At 50.2% G+C, this 19,662-nt stretch overlaps 1 protein-coding gene across 1 annotated transcript in view; it reads left to right on the top strand.

Moving 5' to 3' along the window:
* LOC124606102 (monocarboxylate transporter 13-like) overlaps positions 1-19,662 on the top strand; it is an 80,627-nt gene that overhangs the window by 42,608 nt on the left and 18,357 nt on the right. Inside the window, exon 5 of the mRNA XM_047138068.1 lies at positions 19,349-19,488. Coding sequence (XP_046994024.1) covers positions 19,349-19,488 — 140 coding nt within the window. The remainder of the gene's footprint in view (positions 1-19,348; positions 19,489-19,662) is intronic.

Consider the following 19,662-nt stretch of genomic DNA (forward strand, 5'->3'; position numbering starts at 1 on the left):
GACATGCAGGGCGGTAGCGTTCTCGCTTCCCACGCCCGGGTTCCCGGGTTCGATTCCCGGCGGGGTCAGGGATTTTCTCTGCCTCGTGATGGCTGGGTGTTGTGTGCTGTCCTTAGGTCAGTTAGGTTTAAGTAGTTCTAAGTTCTAGGGGACTGATGACCATAGATGTTAAGTCCCATAGTGCTCAGAGCCATTTGAACCATTTTGACATGCAGGGTCCATGGAAATTGGAAATTTGTGGTAAGGTCTTATGGGACCAAACTGCCGATGTCCCTAAGAAGCTTACGCACTACTTAATCTAACTTAAAGTAACTTAATCTAAGGACAACGCACACACTCATACCCGAGGGAGGACTCGAATCACCGATGGGGGGAGCCGCCCGGTCCGTGACAAAACGCCCTAGACCGCGCGGCTTCCCCGCTCGGTACGTATGTCTGCCTTCAGGGCTCTAGAAATATGGAAATCGCATGGGAAGAGACCAGGACTGTATGGAGGACGTGTAAGGAGTTTCAGCGAAGCTTATGCCAAGTTGTCGAAACAGTCTTGGCAACATGTTGGCGGGAATGATCCTATATCAAAATGATGCAGTCCTTGAACATTCCTGTGCGTTTGGACTAGAAAGCGTGCTTCAGTTTCGCAAAGTGTCCACGTACCTCGGTGCATTAACTCTCGTGCAGCTTTCCGGAAAGTCAATGAGCGGTGAAGCCTTGCAGTCGAAGAAAAAGGTCATCATGACTTTACCGGAGCTGCTGTTTCGACTACGCAGTAGACGTTTGGCTGGAAAGCCCTTACACGTCCTCCATTCAGTCCCTATCTCTCCGCATCCGATTTCCACATTTTTGAAGCCCTGAAGAAAGACATTCGTATCGATTTATTCTGACCAAGAGGTGCACGTCTGGGTACAATCATGCTTCCGTAGTCAAGCGTTAACATTTTTCCATGAAGAGATTGACCGGCTTTTCTGACACTTGAATAAATGTCTTAAAAGTTTTGGCGACTATTTTTGAAATAATAAACAGTTTTTCTACTTTATTCCATCTGTCTCATTTTCATTTGACTGTCACTTACACATACTGAATATTATCTATCGTTGTAGCTTGAATCTATTTTCCTCAGAATGTCTAACATCTTGAATGTTTAATGTTGTCGAACGCCATTACTAGCTCGACAAGTTCTATTAAGGTATCTTAATTTTCCGTAAACCTTGCCTCAATTATCGCGGCCTGTCTTTAACATCAGTAACTACAGGATACACTGATGTCCAAAGTTAAAGCAAAAGACGGGAATTTTGCAAGGTTGCGTTTATTTTGCCACAAAACAGTATAAACAGGTGAAAGTAAAGTTGAAAGAATGTAAAAAATACAGAACGTAATCAAGTGCAACATGCATAACGGTAGACAAGAAATGTTTTTTGTTTTCTTACAATTTACGGATTTGCACACATATTCTGACAACTGGTTAATGTGCTCAGTATGGGGTGTGACCACCTCTGGCACCAGTAAAGGCCTGACAATGACGGGATGACGGGACGCTCTGTGAATGACGTCACCAATCTCATGTTGAGGCAGTAACGCCCATTCTACCGGCAGCACTGCTCACAAGTCGTGGAGAGTGGTTGGTGGATGCTGACGTGATGCAACCAGTCTCGCTAATGCACCCCAGACGTGCTCTATGGGTTTCGAACTGGGAGAGCGAGCAGGCCACGCCATGCATGCAATATCTTTCGTTTCCAAAAAAACGCTAACTATCCATGCTCTATGAGGTTGTGCATTATCGTCCATCAGTACGAAGTTCGAGCACACAGCACCTCGCAACAACAGAGCATGAGATCCCAACATCTCCTCAAGGTACCTCACAGCAGTTAAATCTTGCTGATTCACCGATACAATTTCATGTGAATGTGTTCAAGTGGTCAACATAATCCGTGCCCACAATATTAGGGATCCTCCTCGACATCGATCTCTTTCCACAACTTCTGGGTCCCGAAGTCCTGTTCTGCCCTCCAGATGCGAATCCATCGAGTATCACTCTCCAGACCAAATGGCACGCATCTGTGGAGAGAACTTTGGCCCACCATTCAACCCTACAGTTGTCATGTTGACACCTCAACTCTAGACGTTCCCTTCTACGAAGACACGCCAGAGGTAAACAGACAGCAGGTCCCCAACAATAAAGGCCACTCTGCTGAAGCCTTCTGTGTTCCGTTTCCCTCGATATAACTCGTCCGGGGGATGCTGCGAGGTCAGATCTAAGTTGCAGTGCAGTATTACAATGGTACCGTCGTGCCTTTACAACCAAATAACAGCCCTCTCTTTCTGATGTCGGCCCTGTCTCGCTCTCTATAAACTGCCGCCTCATCCGAGAAACGACAGAACGATTCACATTAATCCATCAGGCCAAATCAGTTTGCGGCTCTCCCGCTTCTATTCTTCCTATGTCCCTCCACAGTGGAGAGTCTGTAGGAGTCTTCTCTGTGCCATATTGCACCGTCTGTGACTGTGTACAAGGTGATTGTTGGTGTGGAACTACCCTGCGACCAGTAGCCCGCCTAACAAGTGTCTGATGTCACGGATGGCGTGGCTGTCCGGTGATCGGAACGCCATCAGGCCACATCAATTTTGCGACTCTCCTGCTTCTGTTCTTCCTACGTCCTTGCACAGTGGAGAGTCTGTAGGAGTCTTCTCTCTGCCATATTGCACCGTCTGTGACTGTGTACAAGGTGATTGTTGGTGTGGAACTACCCTGCGACCAGTAGCCTGCCTAACAAGTGTCTGATGTCACGGATGGCGTGGCTGTCCGGTGATCGGAACGCCATCAGGCCACATCAGTTTGCGACTCTCCTACTTCTATTCTTTCTATGTCCCTCCACAGTGGAGAGTCTGTAGGAGTCTTCTCTGTGCCATATTGCACCGTCTGTGACTGTGTACAAGGTGATTGTTATTGTGGAACTACCCTGCGAGCAGTAGGCCGCGTAACAAGTGTCTGATGCCACGGATGGCGTGGTTGTCCGGTGATCGGAACGCCATTGGGCCACGTCAGTTTGCGAGTCTCCTGCTTCCATTCTTCCTATGTCCCTCCACAGTGGAGAGTCTGTAGGAGTATTCTCTCTGCCATATTGCACCGTCTGTGACTGTGTACAAGGTGATTGTTGGTGTGGAACCACCCTGCGACCAGTAGCCCGCCTAACAAGTGTCTGATGTCGCGGATGGCGTGGTTGTCCGGTGATCGGAACGCCATCAGGCCACAACAATTTTGCGACTCTCCTGCTTCTGTTCTTCCTATGTCCTTCCACAGTGGAGAGTCTGTGGGAGTCTTCTCTGTGCCATATTGCACCGTCTGTGACTGTGTACAAGGTGACTGTTGGTATGGAACTACCCTGCGAGCAGTAGCCCGCCTAACAAGTGTTTGATGTCACGGATGGCGTGGTTGTCCAGTGATCGGAACACCATCAGGCCACATCAGTTTGCGACTCTCCTGCTTCTATTCTTCCTACGTCCCTCCACAGTGGAGAGTCTGTAGGAGTCGTCTCTGTGCCATATTGCACCATCGGTGACTGTGTACAAGGTGATTGTTGTTGTGGAACTACCCTGCGACCAGTAGCCCGCCTAACAACTGTCTGATGTCACGGATGGCGTGGTTGTCCGGTGATCGGAACGCCATCAGGCCACATCAGTTTGCGACTCTGCTGCTTCTATTCTTCCTATGTCCCTCCACAGTGGAGTGTCTGTAGGAGTCATCTCTGTGCCATATTGCACCGTCTGTGACTGTGTACAAGGAGATTCTTGGTGTGGAACTACGCTGCTAGCAGTAGCCCGCCTCACAAGTGTCTGATGTCATGGATGGCGTGGTTGTCCAGTGATCGGAACGCCATCAGGCCACATCAGTTTGCGACTCTCCTGCTTCTATTCTTCCTATGTCCCTCCACAGTGGAGGGTCTGTAGGAGTCTTCTCTGTGCCATATTGCACCGTCTGTGACTATGTACAAGGGGACTGGTGGTGTGGAACTTCCCTGTGAGCAGTAGCCCGCCTAACAAGTGTCTGATGTCACGGATGGCGTGGTTGTCCGGTGATCTGAACGCCATCAGGCCACATCAGTTTGCGACTCTCCTGCTTCCATTCTTCCTATGTCCCTCCACAGTGGAGAGTCTGTAGGAGTATTCTCTGTGCCATATTGCACCGTCTGTGACTGTGTACAAGGTGATTGTTTGTGTGGAACTACCCTGCGTGCAGTAGCCCGCCTAACAAGTGTCTGTTGTCACGTATGGCGTGGTTGTCCGGTGATCGGAGATCCATCAGGTCACATCAGTTTGCGAGTCTCCTGCTTCTATTCTTCCTATGTCCCTCCACAGTGGAGAGACTGTAGGAGTCTTCTCTGTGTCATATTGCACCGTCTGTGACTGTGTACAAGGTGATTGTTGGTGTGGAACTACCCTGCGACCAGTAGCCCGCCTAACAAGTGTCTGATGTCACGGATGGCGAGGTTGTCCGGTGATCGGAACGCCATCAGGCCACATCAATTTTGCGACTCTCCTGCTTCTGTTCTTCCTACGTCCTTCCACAGTGGAGAGTCTGTAGGAGTCTTCTCTGTGCCATATTGCACCGTCTGTGACTGTGTACAAGGTGACTGTTGGTATGGTACTCCCCTGCGAGCAATAGCCCGCCTAACAAGTGTTTGTTGTCACGGATGGCGTGGTTGTCCAGTGATCGGAACGCCATCAGGCCACATCAGTTTGCGACTCTCCTGCTTCTATTCTTCCTACGTCCCTCCACAGTGGAGAGTCTGTAGGAGTCGTCTCTGTGCCATATTGCACCATCGGTGACTGTGTACAAGGTCATTGTTGGTGTGGAACTACGGTGGGAGCAGTAGCCCGCCTAACAAGTGTCTGATGTCATGGATGGCGTGGTTGTCCAGTGATCGGAACGCCATCAGGCCACATCAGTTTGCGACTCTCCTGCTTCTATTCTTCCTATGTCCCTCCACAGTGGAGAGTCTGTAGGAGTCTTCTCTGTGCCATATTGCACCGTCTGTGACTGTGTACAAGGTGACTGGTGGTGTGGAACTTCCCTGTGAGCAGTAGCCCGCCTAACAAGTGTCTGATGTAACGGATGGCGTGGTTGTCCGGTGATCTGAACGCCATCAGGCCACAACAGTTTGCGACTCTCCTGCTTCAATTCTTCCTATGTCCCTCCACAGTGGAGAGTTTGTAGGAGTCTTCTCTGTGCCATTTGCACCGTCTGTGACTGTGTACAAGGTGATTGTTTGTGTGGAACTACCCTGCGAGCAGTAACCCGCCTAACAAGTGTCTGATGTCATGGATGGCGTGGTTGTCCGGTGATCGGAACGCCATCAGGTCACATCAGTTTACGACTCTCCTGCTGCTATTCTTCCTATGTCCCTCCACAGTGAAGAGTCTGTAGGAGTCTGCTCTGTGTCAAATATTACCGTATGTGACTGTGTACAAGGTGATTGTTGGTGTGGAACTATCCTGCGAGCAGTAGCCCGCCTAACAAGAGTCTGATGTCACTGATGGCGTGGTTGTCCGGTGATCGGAACCCCATCATGTTACATCAGTTTGCGACTCTCCTGCTTCTATTGTTCCTATGTCCCTCCACAGTGGAGAGTATGTAGGAGTCTTCTCTGTGCCATTTGCACCGTCTGTGACTGTGTACAAGGTGATTGTTTGTGTGGAACTACCCTGCGAGCAGTAGCCCGCCTAACAAGTGTCTGATGTCACGGATGGCGTGGTTGTCCGGTGATCGGAACCCCATCATGTTACATCAGTTTGCGACTCTCCTGCTTCCATTCTTCCTATGTCCCTCCACAGTGGAGAGTCCGTAGGAGTCTTCTCCGTGCCATATTGCACCGTCTGTGATTGTGTACAAGGTGATTGTTGGTATGGATTTACCCTGCAAGCAGTAGCCCGCCTAACAAGTGTCTGACGTCACGGATGGCGTGGTTGTCCAGTGATCGGAACGCCATCAGGCCACATCAGTTTGCGACTCTACTGCTTCTATTCTTCCTACGTCCCTCCACAGTTGATAGTCTGTAGGAGTCGTCTCTGTGCCATATTGCACCGTCTGTGATTGTGTACAAGGTGATTGTTGGTGTGGAACTACCCTGCGACCAGTAGCAAGCCTAACAAGTGTCTGATGTCACGGATGGCGTGGTTGTCCGGTGATCGGAACGCCATCAGGCCACATCAGTTTGCGACTCTCCTGCTTCTATTCTTCGTATGTCCCTCTAAAGTGGAGAGTCTGCACGAGTCTTCTCTCTGCCATATTGCACCGTCTGTGACCGTGTACAAGGTGATTGATGGTGTGGAACTACCCTGCAAGTAGTAGCCCGCCTAACAAGTGTCTGATGTCACGGATGGCGTGGTTGTTCGGTGATCGGAACGCCATCAGGCCACATCAATTTTGCAACTCTCCTGCTACTGTTCTTCCTATGTCCCTACACAGTGGAGAGTCTGTAGGAGTCTTCTCTGTGCCATATTGCACCGTCTGTGACTGTGTACAAGGTGATTGTTGGAGTGGAACTACCCTGCGAGCAGTAGCCCGCCTAACAAGTGTCTGATGTTTCGTATAGCGAGGTTGTCCGGTGATCGGAACGCCATCAGGCCACTTCAGTTTGCGACTCTCCTGCTTCTATTCTTCTTATGTCCCTCCACAGTGGAGAGTCTGTAGGAGTCTTCTCTGTGCCATATTGCACCGTCTGTGACTGTGTACAAGGTGACCGTTGGTGTGGAACTACCCTGCGAGCAGTAGCCCGCCTAACAAGTGTCTGATGTCACGGATGGCGTGGTTGTCCGGTGATCGGAACGCCATCGGGCCAAATCAGTTTGCAACTCTCCTGCTTCTATTATTCCTATGTCCCTCCACAGTGGAGGGTCTGTAGGAGTCGTCTCTGTGCCATATTGCACCGTCTGTGACTGTGTACAAGGTGATTGTTGGTGTGGATCTACGCTGCGAGCAGTAGCCCGCATAACAAGTGTCTGATGTCACGGATGGCGTGGTTGTCCGGTGATCGGAACGCCATCAGCCCAAATCAGTTTGCAACTCTCCTGCTTTTAATCTACCTATGTCCCTCCACAGTGGAGGGTCTGTAGGAGTCTTCTCTGTGCCATATTGCACCGTCTGTGACTGTGTACAAGGTGACTGTTGGTGTGGAACTACCGTGTGAGCAGTAGCCCGCTTAACAAGTGTCTCATGTCATGGATGGCGTGGTTGTCCGGTGATCGGAACGCCATCAGGCCACATCAGTTTGCGACTCTCCTGCTTCCATTCTTCCAATGTCCCTCCACAGTGGAAAGTTTGTAGGAGTCTTCTCTCTGCCATATTGCACCGTCTGTGACTGTGTTCAAGGTGATTGTTTGTGTGGAACTACCCTGCGAGCAGTACCCGCCTAACAAGTGTCTGATGTCACGGATGGCGTGGTTGTCCGGTGATCGGAACGCCATCAGGCCAAATCAGTTTGCAACTCTCCTGCTTCTATTCTTCCTATGTCCCTCCACAGTGGAGGGTCTGTAGGAGTCTTCTCTGTGCCATATTGCACCGTCTGTGTCAGTGTATAAGGTGATTGTTGGTGTTGAACTACCCTGCGACCAGTAGCCCGCCTAACAAGTGTCTGATGTCACGGATGGCGTGGTTGTCCGGTGATCGGAACGCCATCAGGCCACATCAGTTTGCGACTCTCCCGCTTCAATTCTGCCTGTGTCCCTCCATAGTGGAGAGTCTGTAGGAGTCTTCTCTGTGCCATATTGCACCGTCTGTGACTGTGTACTAGGTGATTGTTGGTGTGGAACTACCCTGCGGGCAGTAGCCCGTCTAACAAGTGTCTCATGTCACGGATGGCGTGGTTGTCCGGTGATCGGAACGCAATCATTCCACATCGGTTTGCGACTCTCCTGCTTTTATTCATCCTATGTCCCGCCACAGTGGAGAATCTGTAGGAGTTTTCTCTGTGCCAATTGCACCGTCTGTGACTGTGTACCAGGTGATTGTTTATGTGGAACTACCCTGCAAGTAGTAGCCCGCCTAACAAGTGTCTGATGTCACGGATGGCGTGGTTGTTCGGTGATCGGAACGCCATCAGGCCACATCAATTTTGCGACTCTCCTGCTTCTGTTCTTCCTATGTCCCTACACAGTGGAGAGTCGGTAGGAGCCTTCTCTGTGCCATATTGCACCGTCTGTGACTGTGTACAAGATGATCGTTTGTGTGGAACTACCCTGTGAGCAGTAGCCCGCCTAACAAGTGTCTGATGTCACGGATGGCGTGGTTGTCCGGTGATCGGAACGCCATCAGGACACATCAGTTTGCGACTCTCCTGCCTCCATTCTTCCTATGTCCCTCTACAGTGGAGAGTTTGTAGGAGTCTTCTCTGTGCCATATTGCACCGTCTGTGACTGTGTACAGGGTGATTGTTTGTGTGGAACTACCCTGCGAGCAGTAGCCCGCCTATCAAGTGTCTGATGTCACGGATGGCGTGGTTGTCCGGTGATCGGAACGCCATCAGGCCACATCAGTTTGCAACTCACCTGCTTCCATTCTTTCAATGTCCCTCCACAGTGGAGAGTCTGTAGGAGTTTTCTCTGTGCCATATTGCACCGTCTGTGACTGTGTACAAGGTGATTGTTGGAGTGGAACTACCCTGCGAGCAGTAGCCCGCCTAACCAGTGTCTGATGTTACAGATGGCGAGGTTGTCCGGTGATCGGAACGCCATCAGGCCACATCAGTTTGCAACTCTCCTGCTTCCATTCTTCCTATGTCCCTCCACAGTGGAGAGTCTGTAGGAGTCATCTCTGTGCCATATTGCACCGTCTGTGACTGTGTACAAGGTGATTGTTTGTGTGGAACTACCCTGCTAGCAGTAGCCCGCCTAACAAGTGTCCGATGTCACGGATGGCGTGGTCGTCCGGTGATCGGAACGCCATCAGGTCACATCAGTTTACGACTCTCCTGCTTCTATTCTTCCTACGTCCCTCCACAGTGGAGAGTCTGTAGGAGTCGTTTCTGTGCCATATTGCACCGTCTGTGACTGTGTACAAGGTGATTGTTTGTGTGGAACTACCCTGCGACCAGTAGCCCGCCTAACAAGTGTCTGATGTCACGGATGGCGTGGTTGTCCGGTGATCGGAACGCCATCAGGCCGCATCAGGTTGCGACTCTCCTGCTTCTATTCTTCCTATGTCCCTCAACAGTGGAGAGACTGTACGAGTCTTCTCTCTGCCATATTGCACCGTCTGTGACTGTGTACAAGGTGATTGTTGGTGTGGAACTACCCTGCGAGCAGTAGCCCGCCTAACAAGTGTCTGATGTTACAGATGGCGAGGTTGTCCGGTGATCGGAACGCCATCATGCCACATCAGTTTGCGACTCTCCTGCTTCTATTCTTCCTATGTCCCTCAACAGTGGAGAGTCTGTACGAGTCTTCTCTGTGCCATATTGCACCGTCTGTGACTGTGTACAAGGTGATTGTTGGTGTGGAACTACCCTGTGAGCAGTAGCCCGCCTGACAAGTGTCTGATGTCACGGATGGCGTGGTTGTCCGGTGATCGGAACGCCATCAGGCCCCATCAGCTTGCGACTCTCCTGCTTCTATTCTTCCTATGTCCCTACACAGTGGAGAGTCTGTAGGAGTCTTGTCTGTGCCATATTGCACCGTCTGTGACTGTGTACAAGGTGACTGTTGGTGTGGAACTTCCCTGTGAGCAGTAGCCCGCCTAACAAGTGTCTGATGTCACGGATGGCGTGGTTGTCCGGTGATCGGAACGCCTTCAAGTCACATCAGTTTACGACTCTCCTGCTTCTATTCTTCCTATGTCCCTCCACAGTGGAGAGTCTGTAGGAGTCTTCTCTGTGACATATTACACCGTCTGTGACTGTGTACAATGTGATTCTTGGTGTGGAACTATACTGCGAGCAGTAGCCCGAATAACAAGAGTCAGATGTCACGGATTTCGTAGTTGTCCGGTGATCGGAACTCCATCATGTTACATCAGTTTGCGACTCTCCTGCTTCCATTCTTCCTATGTCCCTCCACAGTGGAGAGTCAGTAGGAGTCTTCTCCGTGCCATATTGCACCTTCTGTGACTGTGTACAAGGTGATTGTTGGTATGGAACTACCCTGCGAGCAGTAGCCCGCCTAACAAATGTCTGATGTCACGGATGGCGTGGTTGTCCAGTGATCGGAACGCCATCAGGCCACATCAGTTTGCGACTCTCCTGCTTCTATTCTTCCTACGTCCCTCCACAGTGGAGAGCCTGTAGGAGTCGTTTCTGTGCCATATTGCACCGTCTGTGACTGTGTACAAGGTGATTGTTTGTGTGGAACTACCCTGCGACCAGTAGCCCGCCTAACAAGTGTCTGATGTCACGGATGGCGTGGTTGTCCGGCGATCGGACCGCCATCAGGCCGCATCAGGTTGCGACTCTCCTGCTTCTATTCTTCCTATGTCCCTCAACAGTGGAGAGTCTGTACGAGTCTTCTTTCTGCCATATTGCACCGTCTGTGACTGTGTACAAGGTGATTGTTGGTGTGGAACTACCCTGCGAGCAGTAGGCCGCCTAACAAGTGCCTGATGTCACAGATGGCGTGATTGTCCGGTGATCGGAACGCCATCGGGCCACGTCAGTTTGCGAGTCTCCTGCTTCCATTCTTCCTATGTCCCTCCACAGTGGAGAGTCTGTAGGAGTCCTCTCTGTGCCATATCGCACAGTCTGTGACTGTGTACAAGGTGATTGTTGGTGTGGAACTACCCGGCGAGCAGTAGCCCGCATAACAAGTGTCTGATGTCACGGATGGGGTGGTTGTCCGGTGATCGGCACGCCATCAGGCCGCATCAGCTTGCGACTCTCCTGCTTCTATTCTTCATATGTCATTCCACAGTGGCGAGTCTGTAGGAGTCTTCTCTGTGCCATATTGCACCATCTGTGACTGTGTACAAGGTGATTGTTGGAGTGGAACTACCCTGCGAGCAGTAGCCCGCCTTACAAGTGTCTGATGTTGCGGATGGCGAGGTTGTCCGGTGATCGGTACGCCATCAGGCCACATCAGTTTGCGACACTCCTGCTTCTATTCTTCCTATGTCCCTCAACAGTGGAGAGTCTGTACGAGTCTTCTCTCTGCCATATTGCACCGTCTGTGACTGTGTACAAGGTGATTGTTGGTGCGGAACTACCCTACGAGCATTGGCCCGCCTAACAAGTGTCTGATGTCACGGATGGCGTGGTTGTCCAGTGATGGGAACGCCATCAGGCCACATCAGTTTGCGACTCTCCTGCTTCTATTCTTCCTACGCCCCTCCACAGTGGAGAGTCTGTAGGAGTCGTCTCTGTGCCATATTGCACCGTCTGTGACTGTGTACAAGGTGATTGTTTGTGTGCAACTACCCTGCGACCAGTAGCCCGCCTAACAAGTGTCTGATGTCACGGATGGCGTGGTTGTCCGGTGATCGGAACGCCATCAGGCCGCATCAGGTTGCGACTCTCCTGCTTCTATTCTTCCTATGTCCCTCAACAGTGGAGAGTCTGTACGAGTCTTCTCTCTGCCATATTGCTCCGTCTGTGACTGTGTACAAGGTGATTGTTGGTGTGGAACTACCCTGCGACCAGTAGGCCGCCTAACAAGTGTCTGATGTCACGGATGGCGTGGTTGTCCGGTGATTGGCACGCCATCAGGCCGCATCAGTTTGCGACTCTTGTGCTTGTATTCTTCCTATGTCATTCCACAGTGGCGAGTCTGTAGGAGTCTACTCTGTGCCATATTGCACCTTCTGTGTCAGTGTATAAGGTGATTGTTGGTGTTGAACTACCCTGCAAGTAGTAGCCCGCCTAACAAGTGTCTGATGTCACGGATGGCGTGGTTGACCGGTGATCGGAACGCTATCAGGCCACATCAATTTTGCGACTCTCCAGCTTCCATTCTTCCTATGTCCCTCCACAGTGGAGAGTTTGTAGGAGTCTTCTCTGTGCCATATTGCACCGTTTGTGACTGTGTACAGGGTGATTGTTTGTGTGGAACTACCCTGCGAGCAGTAGCCTGCCTAAGAAGTGTCTGATGTCACGGATGGCGTAATTGCCCGGTGATCGGAACGCCATCAGGCCACATCAGTTTTCCACTCTCCTGCTTCTATTCTTCGTATGTCCCTCCACAGTGGAGAGTTTGTAGTAGTCTTATATGTGCCATATTGCACCGTCTGTGACCGTGTACAAGGTGATTGTTGGTGTGGAACTACCCTGCAAGCAGTAGCCCGCCTAACAAGTGTCTGATGTCACGGGTTGCGTGGTTGTCCTGTGATCGGAACGCCATCAGGCCACATCAGTTTGTGACTCTCCTGCTTCTATTCTTCCTATGTCCCTCCACAGTGGAGAGTTTGTAGGAGTCTTCTCTGTGCCATATTGCACCGTCTGTGACTGTGTACAAGGTGATTGTTGGTGTGGAAATATCCTGCGAGCAGTAGCCCGCCTAACAAGTGTCTGATGTCAAGGATGGCGTGGTTGTCCGGTGATCGGAACGCCATCAGGCCACATCAATTTGCGACTCTCCAGCTTCCATTCTTCCTATGTCCCTCCACAGTGGAGAGTCTGTAGGAGTCTTCTCTGTGCCATATTGCACCGTCTGTTACGGTGTACAAGGTGATTGTTGGTGTGGAACTACCCTGCAACCCGTAGCTTGCCTATCAAGTGTCTGATGCCACGGATGGCGAGGTTGTCAGGTGATCGGAACGCCATCAGGCCACATCAGTTTGCGACTAAACTGCTTCCATTCTTCCTATGTCCCTCCACAGTGGAGAGTATGTAGGAGTGTTCTCTGTGCCATATTGCACCGTCTGTGACTGTGTACAAGGTGACTGTTGGTGTGGAACTATCCTGCGAGCAGTAGCCCGCCTAACAAGTGTCTGATGTCACAGATGGCGTGTTCGTCCGGTGATCGGAACGCCATCAGGCCACATCAGTTTGCGACTCTCCTGCTTCTATTCTTCCTATGTCCCTCCACAGTGGAGAGTCTGTAGGAGTCGTCTCTGTGCCATATTGCACCGTCTGTGACTGTGTACAAGGTGATGGTTTGTGTGGAACTACCCTGCGACCAGTAGCCCGCCTAACAAGTGTCTGATGTCACGGATGGCGTGGTTGTCCGGTGATCGGAACGCCATCAGGCCGCATCAGGTTGCGACTCTCCTGCTTCTATTCTTCCTATGTCCCTCAACAGTGGAGAGTCTGTACGAGTCTTCTCTCTGCCATATTGCTCCGTCTGTGACTGTGTACAAGGTGATTGTTGGTGTGAAACTGCCCTGCGACCAGTAGGCCGCCTAACAAGTGTCTGATGTCACGGATGGCGTGGTTGTCCGGTGATCGGAACGCCATCGGGCCACGTCAGTTAGCGAGTCTCCTGCTTCCATTCTTCCTATGTCCCTCCACAGTGGAGAGTCTGTAGGAGTCTTCTCTGTGCCATATCGCACAGTCTGTGACTGTGTACAATGTGATTGTTGGTGTGGAACTACCCTGCGAGCAGTTGCCCGCCTAACAAGTGTCTGATGTCACAGATGGCGTGGTTGTCCGATGATTGGCACGCCATCAGGCCGCATCAGTTTGCGACTCTCCTGCTTGTATTCTTCCTATGTCATTCCACAATGGCGAGTCTGTAGGAGTCTACTCTGTGCCATATTGCACCGTCTGTGTCAGTGTATAAGGTGATTGTTGGTTTTGAACTACCCTCCAAGTAGTAGCCCGCCTAACAAGTGTCTGATGTCACGGATGGCGTGGTTGTCCGGTGATCGGAACGCTATCAGGCCACATCAATTTTGCGACTCTCCTGCTTCTGTTCTTCCTACGTCCCTCCACAGTGGAGAGTCTGTAGGAGTCTTCTCTGTGCCATATTGTACCGTCTGTGACTGTGTACAAGGACATTGTTGGTGTGGAACTACGCTGCTAGCAGTAGCCCGCCTAACAAGTGTCTGATGTCACGGATGGCGTGGTTGTCCGGTGATCGGAACGCCATCAGGCCACATCAGTTTGCGACATTCCTGCTTCCATTCTTCCTATGTCCCTCCACAGTGGAGAGTTTGTAGGAGTCTTCTCTGTGCCATATTGCACCGTTTGTGACTGTGTACAAGGTGATTGTTTGTGTGGAACTACCCTGCGAGCAGTAGCCCGCCTAAGAAGTGTCTGATGTCACGGATGGCGTAATTGTCCGGTGATCGGAACGCCATCAGGCCACATCACTTTTCCACTCTCCTGCTTCTATTCTTCCTATGTCCCTCCACAGTGGAGAGTCTGTAGGAGTCTTCTCTGTGCCATATTGCACCGTCTGTGACCGTGTACAAGGTGATTGTTGGTGTGGAACTACCCTGCGGGCAGTAGCCCGCCTAACAAGTGTCTAATGTCACAGATGGCGTGTTTGTCCGGTGATCGGAACGCCATCATTCCACATGAGTTTGCGACTCTCCTGCTTCCATTCTTGCTATGTCCCTCCACAGTGGAGAGTCTGTAGGAGTGTTCTCTGTGCCATATTGCACCGTCTGTGACTGTGTACAAGGTGATTGTTGGTGTGGAACTACCCTGCGACCAGTAGCCCCCCTAACAAGTGTCTGATGTCACGGATGGCGTGTTTGTCCGGTGATCGGAACGCCATCACGCCACATCAGTTTGCGACTCTCCTGCTTCTATTCTTCCTATGTCCCTCCACAGTGGAGAGTTTGTAGGAGTCTTATATGTGCCATATTGCTCCGTCTGTGACTGTGTACAAGGTGATTGTTTGTGTGGAACTACCCTGTGAGCAGTAGCCCGCCTAACAAGTGTCTGATGTCACGGATGGCGTGGTTGTCCGGTGATCGGAACGCCATCAGGCCACATGAGTTTGCGACTCTCCTGCTTCCATTATTGCTATGTCCCTCCACAGTGGAGAGTCTGTAGGAGTCTTCTCTGTGCCATATTGCACCGTCTGTGACTGTGTACAAGGTGATTGTTGGTGTGGAACTACCTTGCGACCAGTAGCCCGCCTAACAAGTGTCTGATGTCACAGATGGCGTGTTTGTCCGGTGATCGGAACGCCATCAGGCCACATCAGTTTGCGACTCTCCTGCTTCTATTCTTCCTATGTCCCTCCACAGTGGAGAGTTTGTAGGAGTCTTATATGTGCCATATTGCTCCGTCTGGTACTGTGTACAAGGTGATTGTTTGTGTGGAACTACCCTGTGAGCAGTAGCCCGCCTAACAAGTGTCTGATGTCACGGATGGCGTGGTTGTCCGGTGATCGGAACGCCATCAGGCCACATCAGTTTGCGATTCTCCTGCTTCTATTCTTCCTATGTCCCTCCACAGTGGAGAGTTTGAAGTAGTCTTATATGTGCCATATTGCTCCGTCTGTGACTGTGTACAAGGTGATTGTTTGTGTGGAACTACCCTGTGAGCAGTAGCCCGCCTAACAAGCGTCTGATGTCACGGATGGCGTGGTTGTCCGGTGATCGGAACGCCATCAGGCCACATGAGTTTGCGACTCTCCTGCTTCCATTATTGCTATGTCCCTCCACAGTGGAGAGTCTGTAGGAGTCTTCTCTGTGCCATATTGCACCGTCTGTGACTGTGTACAAGGTGATTGTTGGTGTGGAACTACCCTGCGACCAGTAGCCCCCCTAACAAGTGTCTGATGTCACGGATGGCGTGTTTGTCCGGTGATCGAAACGCCGTCAGGCCACATCAGTTTGCGACTCTCCTGCTTCTATTCTTACTATGTCCCTCCACAGTGGAGAGTTTGTAGTAGTCTTATATGTGCCATATTGTTCCGTCTGTGACTGTGTACAAGGTGATTGTTTGTGTGTAACTACCCTGTGAGCAGTAGCCCGCCTAACAAGTGTCTGATGTCACGGATGGCGTGGTTGTCCGGTGATCGGAACGCCATCAGGCCACATGAGTTTGCGACTCTCCTGCTTCTATTCTTCCTATGTCCCTCCACAGTGGAGAGTTTGTAGGAGTCTTATATGTGCCATATTGCACCGTCTGTGACTGTGTACAAGGTGATTGTTGGTGTGGAACTATCCTGCGAGCAGTAGTCCGCCTAACAAGTGTCTGATGTCACGGATGGCGTGTTTGTCCGGTGATCGGAACGCCATCAGGCCACATGAGTTTGCGACTCTCCTGCTTCCATTCTTGCTATGTCCCTCCACAGTGGAGAGTCTGTAGGAGTCTTCTCTGTGCCATATTGCACCGTCTGTGACTGTGTACAAGGTGATTGTTGGTGTGGAACTACCCTGTGAGCAGTAGCCCGCCTAACAAGTGTCTGATGTCACGGATGGCGTGGTTGTCCGGTGATCGGAACGCCATCAGGCCACATCAGTTTGCGACTCTCCTGCTTCTATTCTCCCTATGTCCCTCCACAGTGGAGAGTTTGTAGGAGTCTTATATGTGCCATATTGCTCCGTCTGTGACTGTGTACTAGGTGATTGTTGGTGTGGAACTACCCTGTGAGCAGTAGCCCGCCTAACAAGTGTCTGATGTCACGGATGGCGTGGTTGTCCGGTGATCGGAACGCCATCAGGCCACATGAGTTTGCGACTCTCCTGCTTCCATTCTTGCTATGTCCCTCCACAGTGGAGAGTCTGTAGGAGTCTTCTCTGTGCCATATTGCACCGTCTGTGACTGTGTACAAGGTGATTGTTGGTGTGGAACTACCCTGTGAGCAGTAGCCCGCCTAACAAGTGTCTGATGGCACAGATGGCGTGGTTGTCCGGTGATCGGAACGCCTTCAGGCCACATCATTTTGCGACTCTCCTGCCTCTATTCTTCCTATGTCCCTCCACAGTGGAGAGTCTGTAGGAGTCTTCTCTGTGCCATATTGCACCGTCTGTGACTGTGTACAAGGTGATTGTTGGTGTGGAACTACCCTGTGAGCAGTAGCCCGCCTAACAAGTGTCTGATGGCACAGATGGCGTGGTTGTCCGGTGATCGGAACGCCTTCAGGCCACATCATTTTGCGACTCTCCTGCCTCTATTCTTCCTATGTCCCTCCACAGTGGAGAGTCTGTAGGAGTCTTCTCTGTGCCATATTGCACCGTCTGTGACTGTGTACAAGGTGATTGTTGGTGTGGAACTACCCTGCGACCAGTAGCCCACCTAACAAGTGTCTGATGTCACGGATGGCGTGGTTGTGCCGTGATCGGAACGCCAAATGGTTCAAATGGCTCTAAGCACTATGGGACTTAACATCTGAGGTCATCAGTCCCGTAGACTCAGAGCTACTTAAACGTAACTAACCTAAGGACGTCACACACATCTATGACCGAGGCAGGATTCGAACCTGCGACCATAGCAGCAGTGCGGTTCAGGACTGAAGCGCCTAGAACCACTCGGCCCTAACGGCCGGCTCAGAATGTCATCTTCCGTGCAGAACACAATCGTAATGGTACATATCATATCTTCTAAAAAATTACATTTGGAAGTTATATCATATGAAAAAATTTAAGTAGTACATGTGTAATGCAATTTATTTAAGATCTGTAAGACAAAGAATGTCTTTGAAATATTGATTTCACAAACTCTGTAGCTTTGTTAGACCGCAAGTCTCGCAAAGCTGTTTCAATCTCTGATTCTAACACTAAAATTACTGCGTCTGTCAAATCACATCAGCACACAGTTCTCCTTCTTTCTAGGGACACTCACTGTACGATTCGCACCTATCGGCTCCCTCACCTACGTTTAAGAGTGGAATTTCCCTTGCACTCTTAATGTGGACGTCCTCGCTTTTAATTTAACCGAAAATTATTTTTTAACTTTTTTATATGCTGAATTTTTCCTTCCGATGACCATTTCCTTTTCAATACTTTGACATTGTCCCTGCAACCATTTTGCGTTAGTTTTCCTGTATGTCCTATTTAGTTCCTTCTAATGCGCAAACAATCCTGACGGAGCAACATCAGCAACTGAACGTTGTAGCAGAGGTTGAAAATACCGCTTCAGTTGTAAGGTCCTTTTTATGTAAAACACTACCTGTTTCGGACTCTAACGTGCCCATTTCAGGTGTTATAACTTTGTGCTGCAACCCCGAGCGCCCCGGTGGACGAGTACAGGAGGCGGTAATGATGCGCAAGTAAGAGCCCGAAACCGGTCATGTTTTAAATAAAAAGAACCTTACAACCGAAGCGGTATTTTCAACCTCTGCCTTCCTATGTGGCTTATATTCCTGTACTCCTTCGTCTTCTTCAACAGTTTTGTATGTCCTCTTGTAGATCAGTTGAGATATTCCTTCCGCTACACAATATTCCCTCTCAGTTACCTTTCTTATATCTAAATTCATGTGTCCACTTCCAGTGATTTGCGTTTTTTGGGGTGTCCGTTTTTCTTATGATTAATTGCCCACTGTGGTATTCGTTATCGCACTATTCACGGCCACAGATGACTTGAAGCGCTGTTCTGCAAGTTCTCAGTATTTCACGATCCCACTTTTTGTACACATTGATATACGTGAATATTCTCTAACTTCTCAGTATTTCACGATCCCACTTTTTGTACACACTGATCCACGTGAATATTCTCGTTAACTTCATTCTACTCTTCATCGTTCTTAAATTGCTTACTTGTCATAGATACGCCTTATATTCAAATATCTGATTTCGGAATCTCTGTCTCACCATGACGTACTCCAGCTGATGTCTTTGAGTGTCTCCATACATTTTCCATAACTCATAAAGATCGACAGTTTTAATGTGTAAGAGACCGAGAAATGCTGTTTAGTGGTTGCAACGCTTCGTTCGCAAACTTAAGCAGTTGGGCTAATATTCCCATCCGTCATTCATTTTTAACTGTACCCTGGTTAACCTACGACGAATGTGGAACCGAGCGAGATGGCGCAGTGGTTAGCACACTGGACTCTCATTCGGGAGGACGACGGTTTAATCCCGTGTCCGGCCATCCTGATTTAGGTTTTCCGTGATTTCCCTAAATCACCCCAGGCAAATGCCGGGATGGTTCTTTTGAAAGGGCACGGCCGATTTCCTTCCCCGTCCTTCCATAATCCGATGACACCGATGACCTTGCGTCGCTGTTTGGTCTCTTCCCCCAAACAATCCAATCCAATCCAATAAACGAATGAGGAAATGATACTTTCGAGGGCCAATCCGCTTCCACATACTTCTCGTATTCTAGCTTGTGTTCGGCGGAGCGTTAAATCGTTATCTTCTCTCCCTTCGATCGAGGTAAGTAAATTAAGGAGAAAAAAGAAAGAAGAATTCCAACAAGTTTCACACATAAGATTTTAAGTCTCCGAGCTACTGCTTGGAATAAAAGTGACGCATGTGTAAGAGATGTAGAAGAGTGCATGAGCTTGGGTACAAACTGATAGCTTGTACTTGCAGGAGGAGGATAAGTTCAACAGCGACAGCAAGACGACTCAGCGCGGAGGCGGCAGCCTGCGACCAAGGGTCTCCGTCACCGGCGTGGTCAGCGCACCGTTTCCGGATTCTATGGGCAACAAGTCGCAGACCTCGTCCAAAAGGTTACGACGCTTCATTCTTAGCCACGGGCTCTGTTACTGTATATAAAACGACAGTCTGGGGTAAAGGTTAACTATTGTGATCATGGCCCTTTGCACATCGCTACTAACTAGCACTAGTGCTATTTATATAGGTCATGGTACAGTAAGCTCTAAGGAAAAAATACGATGGTTGCT

Source organism: Schistocerca americana, chromosome 3 (genome assembly GCF_021461395.2).
Source record: "Schistocerca americana isolate TAMUIC-IGC-003095 chromosome 3, iqSchAmer2.1, whole genome shotgun sequence".
Lineage (NCBI taxonomy): Eukaryota > Metazoa > Arthropoda > Insecta > Orthoptera > Acrididae > Schistocerca > Schistocerca americana.